The following is a 13,556-nucleotide window of genomic DNA, read 5'->3' on the forward strand; positions in this document are numbered from 1 at the left end:
CAGTGCTACAGGTAAGGTAAGGAAGTCTTATGGCTCTCAGCTGTGGTTCGTCCGCCGCCCACTAGCGAGATAACGGCGACACAGCAATCAGACCATGATGAATGAGCTGTGATAGGCACTGAAAATTGCTCCTTGGTGGCTTCCGAAGTTTGGTCCGGGGATGCTATATCTCCAAAGTGAAATCAAAGCTCTGTGCTTGCCCAGTGCTTTCTTTCACTCCCTCTCTCTGTTGTGAAAACATTGTCTCATTTGTACTCCCCCACACCCCAAACACACACGCACAGACATGCACACAAACCCATCTCCACTCACCCCCCCTGCGCCTTGCTCTTCCCCTCCTGTGTGAGACGACTGTCCCATCTGAATCTCAATCAGTCTCAATGAGGGCAGAGCGGGTTGACAAAATATGGTTAACACGTCCTTCCCTCGCTCCCATGGCTCCACAGTTGATAAACCAGCCACTCAGAATAACACATTGGGCCATTTGGCTCTGCTTACAAACTACTTTATGTCTTATCTTCTGATTCATCCGCTAGCGCAGGGAATGACACGATTGTTTGTGTGAGTGTGTTGCGGGATGAGGAACGGCTAATACAGATCACTGAAAATCTATGCTGCTCCAACTGGATTCCACCTGTAACCTTTTAATGTTTTATGGCAGCATATCAGCACAGAGACGTGATATCTGAGCAACTCCAAACTGTAGACTACACATTTGTGGTGATATGTACAATCTGCTGTCTTGTTTGGTTAAGTGGCTGCTTTAACCTGCATTTTAGTCTGGCGTTCTGAAACTTGCGTTCATCTCCCATTGGCAGAGGTGTCAACAAGTCACTTGCTAATTTCAGACCCATGTAGGCGTATTGATAAGTGACACTCAGGCTGGAAGATTGTGCCAGCAGTTAACATGGGAGGTAAATATGCAGTCCAGGTCTTCTGCAAATATAAACGGTGTCATGCTATTTTGGTGGGTAGTCCCAGGTAAACCTTGCTTGGTTGGTGTAAAAGTGGTGTACGTGAGCTCCTGTTATCCATGTGCCATGTGTGCCACTTAGTACAGCGTTGTAACTATTTCTGAACCAATGACATCACACTTACACCGAATAAAGTGAATCTAATTCTAATGGTCCACTTAAGGGATCTCCACTGGTGGTGATGAATGTGAAAATGGCTTGTCACACTCACACCTCCCCCTCTTTAACAGCTCTCTGCCCAGCCCAGCAGAGTGTGCAGGTCCGACTAGGAAAATGAAGGGACTGTGTCATCATGTGTATCCGTGTGTGTGAGTTTCCAACACAGATGTAGCTTACTATTTCCTCTCCAGCATATCCACTCTGCCATGCCAAGAGTGCTGATGCCAGCTCCCAGGCCATCTCAGCCATCAGGCAGGCTATTATCCTCATTTGTCATCTTAGATGCCGTGTAATATAGATCTCCTCTTTGCCAAAACCGGTTTAGCTTTGTTTGTGCATGCAGACAAGACTAAGAGGTTTGAACTGTGGTAACGTTTTTATTACCGTAAGTACGTTGTAGCCTAATTGGGACAACCTAGGATGCAGAAATACCTAACAGGCTCTATACTTGAAACAGAGCTTCAGAAAGGCCGACATGGTGAATTATTAGCGTCCACCGATGTACTCTGATGCAACCGCAACCAAAGTCCTCTGGGAGCAAAACATTATAGCGCCACACCAGTTCCTCTGATCCCAAGAGCACTTAGCTTAGATCTGAAAGCTCTAAATAGGGTTTTGATATGGTAATTGAATGTCAGCCATGGAATGTCAGCCATATCATCTTTACATCAACCTAATAGTTCAGTTTGTGGCTTAAGGGTTTAAGTAAACATACAAAAAAGGTGAGTATTGATGTATGTCTGCATCCTGCTCACCAATATTGTCGTGATAGTAAGAGTGGTATTGAAGAGGGTGTCCGTCACATTGATTGACGGCAGCTTTTTCTCCATGGACAGTCCATCTTCAGAGTGCCACTGGCCAATCTGCAAAGAGAGCACACACACATACACAGATCAGCGAGTGACATCAATGGTTGGGAAAGGCAAAAGAGACTTTGTGGAGCTTTTTTTCTACCGTCATCTCTAAAGGGTAGTCGACGTGACCTTCGCAAAGACGGGACTGTAGAGAGGGGATACTAATATGGTGTGCAAAAACAGAAGGTGAGAGGAAAAGTTAGTGACTGTAGGATGTGACAAAGACAACACATGATGTGTGGCTCCTTGAGGAGATAACATAGGGCATGTGTTCAATCAGAGGCAACAGAATGCATTCATTAAGCCAATTACCGGCAAATCCTGTGGTGCAGAGCCGTATTCTCATTCTCATTACTGCTCAAGTGGGGCTTCACACCTCCACCTCACATGGTGTCTTTCCTCCCATCCTCTGTATCTGTCCGTCTAGTCTCCTGTCTCATGTGTTCATTTCCTTTCCTCCCCTACGTCTGTCCTTGACTCCATTACTGTATCCAGTCAATTACAACGGCTATAAACATGAATACTTTGTTAATCTACTTTGCCCTTCACAGCCTTCATTTATACCTTTCAACACTTTCATATACACATTCCTCTTCTGGATCTTCATTGTATGCAAACCAGCAACTTTCTCCACTTACCTTTGCTCACTTCCGACACTGAAACTAACTTTTCCAATGATTCACTTTCCATCATATTAACTACCCCTGCCACAGTGATGCCAGTCTTTGGACCTGTCTGGTGCTGTAAATGTGTGCATGATGTTGGCGCTTGAACCAAAGTGTAATATTTGTTTGCTGTTGATTATATGGCGAGGATTTATATAATACTGTTGACATTACACAGGGAGAGTTATCAGCAAAACAATTTTCCTTGCTGTGAATAATGATTCGTCACCCAACCCTCCATTGGCACTGAAGACACCAGCTGAACTCCTGTGGCACAGTGTGAAGGCGTGACCACAGCAGGAATCCAGTTAATAGTCCCCTTGTCTGGGCAGGGAAGAATGGCTGCTGGCGGGCATTATACTCATCCTCAACAATGGAGCTAATCCATTTTTCACAGTCTTACTCCTGCAGCAGAAATCGTCTTATCATCATTTTTATCATGGTGGTTACACAAGCTATATCTTCAGCCATGTGACTGACATGTAAAATGCTCTCTAATAAACTGTGAGAGCAGTAGTATAATATCTATACATTTTTTTTTTTACATAATTATTTGAGAACTGGATCATTTATGTTTTTAAAATATTGCCTGATGAATAACAGGTTGCAAAACAGAAATATAGTCTTGGAAGATTATTATTATTATCATTATTTATTTATTTATTTTTCTTTAGCACAGATTGTCTCTTAATGGTCACAATATATCATGTTGAAATCATATTGTATGCTGTTTTTATGCAAACTATTGAGAAAAAAATTGCATATAAATAAGCGGTCACATTTCTTAAAGCTTACTCTTGGCCCTGACAGATGCATTTAAAAAATCAAAACAACGGAAATTCCATTACCCTGTTTTTCATTTACATTTACACTCATCGAAACTGTCACCGATGTCATGAAGACTGCAGCCAAACAATGAGCAATGCTGGCCGGCCTCATATGCATAGTGCATAGAGTAATGTGGCATCTGCTTTTCAAACACTGCGATGAAACACAGTCTGTGTGATACAGTCCATGTCATTTAAATGAGTTATCTGATTACATGCTAAGAAATCTGGAAGCAAAGAATGGAACTGTCAGATCATCTGTGTTTGAGGCCTCAAGAAAAAACAAAAAAGATAAAAAAAAAAAACAAAAAAAAAAACAAGGCCGTCAATGCTCAGTCGGAGCAAGTTCCCACTGTTTGTTTCAAGACTAAATTGACAAAATTATCAAGAGATTTCAACCGATTCAAGTTAATCGGTGCCAACATTTGAAAGCCGTTTACCCACTCTTCCAATACCTAACTTCTGATGTGAGCACAACAACAACAACAACAACAAAAAAAAAAAAAAGGAGAAGACAGAACTCCCGGAATCAAAGATTTCCTCTGAGAGTATGATCAAAAAGATCTCGCCTTCCATTTCCTCTGGTGTGCTTGTTGGGAGAAATAGCACCTAGCTCACACAAATAGATTACAGCAGCAGCTACCGAACTCCTGCACAACACACACACACACACACACACACACACTACACACTCCACACTCTACTGATGATGGCCTCAAGAAACAAGGAGCGAGAAAATGTGCACATAGCAGGACCCAGAAGGGATCCCTGAAATATGGTGTTGAGCAATCAGCGTACGCAATCAGGTGTCAAAGCCCACAGAGGTGGTGGGAGGCGGCAGGGAAGCTGCTGGCTCGGCTGGGCTCAGCATGTGTCAACCAAGGTCTGAGCGTATGGGTGAGGAAGAGGGTAATGGGGTGGGGTGGCACTGTGACTCCTGCCCAGGGACAGGAGATGGAGAGAGGAGAGTGTCGGAGATGAGGGAGCAGTGAGCAGGAAGAGTGAAGAACTGCGTGCTGACGGGGGAGGAACTGGCCCTATGGTGGCCCCACCGTCAACTCTCTGTGAGCCAGGAGGGGAATAAACACAGCTATGTTGTCTGTGGCTCTCTCCAGCTAAAAGGAAGGAGAGTGTACACATCAGCGACAGAAACATAGAGTTAGGAGCAAATTCAGCCATTGCTCATGATGTACAAATGCTGCTGTAAAGGGCCAACCACTGCAAATCCATTTAATGATGTGAAAGGAAAATTTCAATTCTTTAAATTGTGACTTTTTGCGATGAATTTCACCTGCTATCACTGACTGCTGCCATAAAAACGGGAAGCAAGATGAAAAGATGCCAGCACAGAGTCTAATCGTCTGAGTGGCACCATAACTAATTAAACTGAATGACTAATTGGAGCCTTACAATGTCTGTCATTAATCTGAGGACCAGGTAATAACATCAGCACTGTCAGTCATAAGTCCTTTTCCCTGCAGCACCTTATCAAAAACTGTTTAGTGACGCAGGAACACTGGGAGAAGAGAACAAGAAACTAAAGCATTAATCCTGGTGAAGCAACTGTATCGATTGCATGCATTAATCAACCCAAAAGGTGTAGTAGTTAGTATTTACACTGCAATTACAATATGTAACACGGTAATACAGTGAAAAATAATACAACACTCACACTTTTGATGAGTATGGGATTTACATTCCTGAAAAATAGTGACACATGAGGAAGACGAATAGGGTGTAATAACAGAGAGGAGAACAGGAAAGGAGAAAAAGAGAGTGAGCAATAGAGAGTGCGAAAGAGAGAGCGTGAGAGAGAGAGAGAATTAGAAAGCAGATGCTTGGAAATGTCAATCACTTATTGAGTAGGTGTGGTGGGGTTGGAGAATAGAAAGAAAATCAATGAGAAAGTATGAGGAGCAGGCAGCTGGGGAACCAGAACATAATGGTGAGAGAATGAGAGAGAGAGGCAGAAAGAGAGGCAGAAAGAGACCAAGAGAGAGCAAGCATGCATGCATGAGAAAGAAACAGAGAGAGAGCGAGAGAGCAAGAGAGAGAGAGAGAGACGGTGAGAGAGAGACAGACAGAGAGAGCAAGTGGAACGACGCATCCTGTGAGGAATTACCCAGGTTCATTCGGGAACCTGAAATTACCGCATGAGGGGAAGATTAGGGTGGCTGCTCACTGAAGCGACAGGATTGGTTGATTTTCCTGTCAGAAATGGCGTATCCAATAGGGTGTGGCGAGACTATGCCGTGACAGAGGCATCCATCATATTTGAGAGAAGCAATAGCTACCATTATCAAGCATAATGTCATACAGCCCACTTACACCGGGGCTAAAGCATTCAGGTGTCAAGGCGCTACAAATAAGTCTGTGTCTGAGTCGCGACAGAAATGTTTGCACGCCTGTGCCGGGCTGTATGCTTGCACGTGTGCATGCATATTTGTGCCTGTGTGTGTTTCACTCTGGACTTGCAGGAGTGAAATATCCTCCTGGGCCTCTGAGGATGGGCTTGCTCTGCCCTTATAACAACATTATGCTTTCTCAGCTCGAGTGAAATATGCTGAAGTAGATGCGGTTTCTCCCTATCAGCGGACATCACCACTGGTTGAATCAGCAGCTGGTGCCTGGTTAAAACTAAACAGTGCTATAATAAAGAGTTATATTTAGATCACACCCCACTCTGCCTCGCAATGTTCTCATCATTCAAATGATAAGCAAGGTATGCTGCGGAATGAGGGCGCTCTATTGGTATGCGTGTGTGTGTGTGTGTATGTGTGTGTGTGTGTTATGTGTGAGTTTTCAAAACAGAAAACTGAGTGGCACTCTCAAAATGGTTTATCCTTGTACAGAACCTCTCTTTGGCATTGTGACTCATCATAGCAGGGATGAGACCAATCAAGGTTGACGCCCTGGGCAAACTTAAGGGGCTTGACGGACACAGATGGCGGTGATGGTGGTTGGCAGCGCAGTTGTTGCTGTGTAGCAAAGAGATCAGTGGGGAGAGCACGCAGCCACGAGTCTTGTGCTGGTGGAAAATAAAAAGACAAGAAGATTGCTGGCATTCTTGCTTCATTGTTGCCAGGGTTTCCTGCTGGTCAAGATGTTGCTAATGCGTGGCCAAAGGTCAAACTGGTTTATTGCGCTTTCAAGAGCTTTCAACACAGTCTTGACTGTGATTTGCACTACGTGTGTGTTTCTACTCCCGAGCAAAACACACACAGACATCTCATTATTAGAGATAGATTAATTCACTCCAAAAAGCTGGTCTCTACGTTCATTATTTGGCATTATGGTGAATAATAGCATCACTTGTTCTGTCATCGTAATGAGAGGCAAGCTTGGGTTGAAGAAAGGGTCTTTCGGCTGGCTGAGCAGCACTTCAAAGCGTAGCTGTGAGTACTCCAAGTGTTGCATCCCCTGTAGAACGAATAATAAACAATAGATGCCCTTGCAACCGCAGTCCCCATTCAGCCCATGCATCCCAACGCTACTGATCGTCCAAATGTTTTCATCCCCGGTGGCCATGTTAGGGCAGACTCGAGCACTGCTAGGAGACCAAGCCTTTTAGGGGTGTATTTCAATCCCATGTTCCCTTTTCTATTCTCCCTCTTTCATTGCCTCAGTACATTCCTGCTCTATCCTTGCTTTTTCTGAAAGTACAGTGACCAGAGCAGTGATATGAAGCTTCGAAACATTAGGGTTCATAATGGGGTCATCAAATGGGAATCCAATAGAGAATCTGACAAGAGAGAGCTCTGGGAGAACAGAGGGGGCTAACACAACTGAGGCTGTCATACTCTCTTGTGTCTGTGGCCCTGATTGTACCCCATATAGAAGACAAATAAAACAGCACATATTAGGTCATAATGCCTCTATGGTTGTGCTGTAACTATATTATTCCATGACTTGGTAGAAATCCAGTTGTGCTCTGTGCACACTGATAAAAGGAGAAGCACAGAGGCAGACTTGCAGGCACATGGGCACAGAGGCACTCAGGCACATACACGTGAATTTGCATACACACACACACACACACACACACACACACACACACACACACACACACACACACACACACACACACACACAAACACACAAACACAGGCACAACCACACACATACACACAAATGCATGTACACACACACACACACACACACACAGGGTCCCACACATACACAGTCTCACCCAGCCTTGAAATCCGTTAAGACTGGGGGATCTTGCAAAACAGCTCATCCATTCTGCTTTTGATCTATTCCCCATCTCCAGCCTGCAAAGTGCAAACTGAGAAAAACAAAAGAGGAAAGGGGACTGCTGTATGTCTCTGAGAGACTAAACAAAGGAGAGAATGGATGAGGGAGACACAGCGGATGTTGCTGTGTGTAGATTACGGATGTGAATCTCTCCTTAGACCAATTCAATAGGAACTTCGATATGTAGCTGCTGATTCAATGCAGGAAGGATATCTTTGAGCAGGTTGACGATTCAATATGATTGCGTGCATTTTTTTATTTACTTTGGTTCGATTCACAGGCACAAAATGTGTCACATTTCACTATGATGTGTAATGTGTGTGTGATGTTTCTCTGAAGCTGAACAACATAAACTTCTCAATATCCCCAACATTTTACGATCTTTGTGTTTTTCCTTTAGTTGGTGATTGAGGTTGCAATATTTGGCTTGTGGTAAATCATCAACTCAAATGAACAGAATACCCTCCCTGTGTGAGGAAAAAAGCATAACCAAAGTCTGCAAAAAATCAAATCCTGGTGTTTGATGGCTTCAAACAACTTCGAATGCATGAACACTTCCAAATCGTTGCTTTGAGCATTCAAGTTGTTCCAATGAATATTACTTCAGTAGAACACGAGAGGCCATGTGTTATAGAAAAGTCACAGCTGTGATGTTATTTACTATAACCGTGCTGTGATCAACCCATTCTCCATGTCCCACTCGGCAGTGCTGCCTCTAAAATGTATTTGGGCTGTGGGAAAAGTGCAATATCTATTAGTATGCATCAAAACTTGCTGCACTGCATGTGGTCAGAATTTCCTCTTAAGTTTTGAATGAATCTTGTTCAACATGCACATAAATACAAATGAATTGCATGAATATAAATGAATCGATTTCTCACAGTCAGATATGTCAAAAGACACCTGACAGGCTTCCACCCAGGTCCATACATATTTGAATTGGTATTGCCATGTCTTGCACATTGGGCTTAATTGTTAGATCCCTAGTGGAAGAGTGTGTGTACGTGCGTGTATGCACGCGTGCTTGAGTGTGTGTGCATCAAGTGTTTGAGAGAAAAAGGGCAGAGGACAGGCAGCATTTGTCTATTCGCATGTATATCTTCTGAATTTGTAATGGGGCCACATAACCCTGTATTCAGAATCAAACCCATTCATGTTTAGCCAGACATTCTAATTATACTTCAAAAGAAGCACACCAAATTACATTCATGAACTGGGATATTCATATCCAATATTCATACAAATTCAAGGAAATGGAATGAGATGAAATCTAATAAAAGTGACTGAAGTTTTTTGCTAGAAAACATGTTGTTTCCTCTCAAAACTCAAAGCTCCACTGACCTCCAGGACAGTCTGCAGCAATCTGGTATTTAACCCATGACAGAGCCGGCTTTACTTGGAATAACCCAGGGGAGACAAAGCTCCTCATTAACTGATCATTCACTGATGTTATTGAACGAGATTTAGCCAGGAGAAAAGAAGCTTTTGTAATGGCACGCTGTAGATAAACAGTTTTCAATAACGGAATGCTTTTCCAAACAAAAATAAAACCAGTGCACAGTGCACACCATTAAAACAACAGAGTTTAAAGCAACATAAAAGAAGTAACTACTCTAGGCAAGACTCAACATAAATCAAGGAAGCAAGCAAGTAAAAGTGTGCTTTTAGGGGTGATAGAGATGATGATACTGAAATTACATTCCTAGCTTGAGGCAGATCATTCCAAAACCCAAAGACCTTGCTGGCACGGGACACAGCACCTTTAGTGTTCAGTCAACACATTGGAATGACCAGTAATGGAAAAAAGGATGGGACAGTAGTGAGCCAAGACAGAGAGAGAGAAACTACATTTAATGGATGACTTTCAGAAGGTAATGTGGTCTGACATGCTGCAGCAATACTTTGTAGCTTCAGGGGCTGAAGACATGAACTACACACACAAACACACACCATCTAGGGTAGTGTAATATTGGCAATAAAATCATGCTGTGACACTGAATGCTAATGTGCGTCTGAATATTGTTATCGGGCTATGAATTGCAATTCAATTTGCAGTTCAGGAATTATGCGCAACACCAGAGCAACTTGTTTAAGAGGCAATCTAGAACACCTTTACATGTAATTAAAATTGCCACCTCTTACAATTTGGAAATTGCTATAATCAGTGTTTTACAATTATGCAGATGCAGCACACACAAACACGTACACACACACAGTCAGGGAGTGAAATATTAAGTTTCAGCTGCGCCACAGGAAAAGATCAGAGGACCACCTCAGTCTTTAAGCCTACTCTCAAATTGTGGCACTAGTTTGAACATCAACCCTTGTGTATTAGACCCTCTACGTCTATCAGCCCTGGTCTAGCAGTGCTCATCTCTGCTGGAGCCCGAGGCAGAGAGAAAGATCCAAGCCGTGCCGTGGTGCGCTGAGCTACACCAGGGTCCTATGATAATGTCCCTCAAGGAGAGAAAAGGGAAGGCTTGAAACTGTCAACCTGCTGTGTGCCGCTCCTTACCTCTCATCTCCTTACATTTTTTTCTCTTATTCCCTCTGCCTTCCTATACCTATCCCATCCCTCCTCCCTCACATTGCAGCAGTGGGGAGAATTGAATTGAGTATATCTGCATCAGCAGCAGTGGGGGCAGCTATACGGTAATGGTGTTCTCAGATGGGGAGGGGGAGCGAAGAAAAGGGGAGGGGAAGAAATAGGCAGATTGCCGTAATAAACACAGGAACCGTGCTGACAGGAAATAAATAAATCCAATAGAAAAGAGAAAGAAATTCAACGAGCATATTCACCCTTTAACTGGGGGAAGTCTTGTGTAAAAAACAGCTCAAATCATTTCATGTAAATTGAAGCGGGGCCCATGCTGCCTGTGTGTATATGTGCGTGTTTGTGAGTCTGGCATGTTAAAGGCACTCTGACAGAAAAAAGTGAAGGAGATAAGGACAAAAAGGGTCTCTTCTTTCCTCATCACCTCCATTCCACGGCTCCACCTCTTAAGACCTTGTCACAAGGACAAGCTGGGACTTAGGTATATTAAAAAGGCAGAAAGGGAGAGTAATCTGGGTTTAAATGTTCAAGTGGTGATTCAGGAAATTGGTCGGGATATATCAGAACACGTCTGGATGATTTAACAGCTTATTGATGAGGACGAAAACGATCTCTTTACAAAGACTTATTACGGGGGCATGCAAATGCAATGAAATGAGATGATGGAGCTTAAATCTGTGGGAGGACGACAGTATTAAAAAAATCAATAACCAAGGTTTAAGAAGTAGCACTACAACCAGAAATCTTGTTTATTCTCATGAGGTGAACGAGCAGTTTGGATTGCGGTTAGTGCTGAGAGACTAGAGGTAAGTGAGAAAATGAGCAAGGCACCCCTTCATTGTGGAGTAGAAGATGCAGAAGTAGAATTTTCTTTACCTGTGGAGAGAAGCGGATCAAGTTTTTATGTTTACTCAATTCGCTTTAAATGCTGCAGCAAATGAAATCACCTCCGATAAAAAATGAATGGAATGAATACTTTCTATTTCACTAAATATATCTGCCAGTTGTTTGGGTAGCTTGCACATTTTCCAAGGGAGGAATTTCTATTACCTCAGAAATGATGAAAACACTTTTTTTTTTTTTTTACAACAGTTGATGGGAGTAAGGTTTACGTACAAGGACTCAAGATAAAAGGAACAGACTGTTAAGATGACATACACTCTCAGAAAATGAGAAAATAAATAAGAAAACTTATCGAATAAGAAAACTTAAGTATAACTCTGTACCTTATGTATTGAAAGTGTAGACCACTAAGTCCCAGTTTCTGCTTACAAAAATATCCAAACCTTCTCTAAGGGTCTTTGACCTTTTCTGACCTTTTCTAACCACAGCTAGGACTCTGTAGCCACATTACCTTATCAGGAATGCAGCAAACTCAAAAACACAAAATGCTTAAATGTAAGAGTTTGTCTGAATCGATGTAAGCACGTTGTACATTTTGCTGCTATGACAGTGCACACTGAAGATACAAAAGAATCCAACAAGAGAAGAACATAAATCATTGTCCACTGGCTTATTTAAGCATCTCCGACTGTGAGTCTTTCTGTTGGGCAGAATAGTTTTTCTCACAGTGGCAAAGCTGTGGATCAATTAATCCTCAAGTGAGCTAAGAGATTTTGCCTTAAAAAGTACAGTGTAGCTTACCCTTAATATGCACACTATAGGGATATATGTCCACATGTTAAACAAAGTGACAAACATATCGGTGTATTGAAAAAAAATACAGCAATTCTAAGGATCCTCAGCTGGGGAAGGAGACACATCAGTGCTACCAACTCTGCAGTCTTGATAAATAAAAAATGAGTCTTTAGCAAAACATATCCTGAGTTAACTTGATGCTAGAGAGCCAATGCCAAAATGATTCTCGCGCATCAAATTTTGCCAGCTGCCTGTGAACCTGATAATGACAACAATTTGCAGTGGGTCATGTTGGAGTCTGACTTCAGCCTCTCCACTTCTGCCCTTTGTGACCTGCCACAACCCGCCCAGCGCTCTGCAGCCTCTTCCAGGCTTTTCCAACTGACTCTCCACCTCTGGATGTTTTCCTCTGCCTCTCTCAGGTGGTTTCCATTCCAAAGCCTTGATTAAGTGCCTCCATTACAAAACTTAATTAGTGATCCTCTTGTCCCCATGAATAGGCCATCTCTGTGTACTCAGCCCTCCCCCTGTAGTACACAGAGATGCATATATGTGCATGTGTGCATGTATAGACGCATGCACACAGGAAAACAAATCCACACACTGGCACACAAGCTACACCATACCCAGCTCACATAACACTCATCCCTCCCGTTTATACACACATACACACACATACACACACACAATCTAACAGATAGAGCCCGGTGCTGAACCAGGCGACAGCTTGCCTCCCCCAAACTGCAATAATTACTCATGTTACAGCTTCCTCCAATTAACCAGCATGCTGCTGTCAATGAGCTGCATGTAGAAAGAGAGGGCCAGTCCGTGGAGGCCAGGGGCTAGACAGAGGCTGGACAGCCCTGTCAGGATGGGGATAGTGTGTGGGTGTGTAGCCTGGCAGGCTGCAGTGTGTTTGCTTTGGAAAGAAAGAGGTGCAACCCTGCTAGACATGCAGAGATTGTGATGGGTTCTTTGTGCCTGTGCCTGTGGAGGGAGCCAGGAAGCAGGCGGTGTTAGATGTGGGGCATGGCGACTGGCACCAGACCCAAACACAGCAGGCAAATCAGCTCTCTCTCTCTCTCACACACACACACACACATACACTCACACAAACACATACACATGCACACAAAAGCATGCATGCAGACATACACATGCAAACATACACACGCATGCAAACACAATCACATTCACAGACACATACACATACACACAGAGGCAAACAGCATTGCATAGACTATAAACTAAATGTCAGATGGATCAGCCAGCAGTCCCATAGCTGCTGGCCACAGCCGAGCATCACAGTAAAACTGACAATTGCACTCATCCTTCTGACCCCCAAAAAACAGAGCAGGTGGCAATCCATTCTGGAAACGAGGGCTTGAGCTAGGAAAGTGTTCAGTCTCGCTGTGTTCCCAGAGAGGAGGGAGAATGTGGGCTGCGCTTTCACTGGGACAGGTTGAGTTATATTAGCCATTTATATACATCCAGAATAATACTGTTTTACAGCTTAGCCCTGGTGTTCGCACCATCTGGAGACTATACACTCACAAACGCGTGCACGTTCATACACATACACGCTAACTGAGATAGTTCTTATTAGGCTCCTTTATCTAGCTCATTACACT

At 43.3% G+C, this 13,556-nt stretch overlaps 1 protein-coding gene across 1 annotated transcript in view; it reads right to left on the reverse strand.

Annotated features, from left to right (window-relative positions):
- The window catches only part of grik4 (glutamate receptor, ionotropic, kainate 4), a 180,982-nt gene that overhangs the window by 32,785 nt on the left and 134,641 nt on the right, over positions 1-13,556 (reverse strand). The window contains exon 10 of the mRNA XM_030066859.1: positions 1,889-1,996. Within this exon, the coding sequence (XP_029922719.1) occupies positions 1,889-1,996 (108 nt within the window). The remainder of the gene's footprint in view (positions 1-1,888; positions 1,997-13,556) is intronic.

Source organism: Myripristis murdjan, chromosome 13 (assembly GCF_902150065.1).
Source record: "Myripristis murdjan chromosome 13, fMyrMur1.1, whole genome shotgun sequence".
In the NCBI taxonomy this organism is placed as follows: domain Eukaryota; kingdom Metazoa; phylum Chordata; class Actinopteri; order Holocentriformes; family Holocentridae; genus Myripristis; species Myripristis murdjan.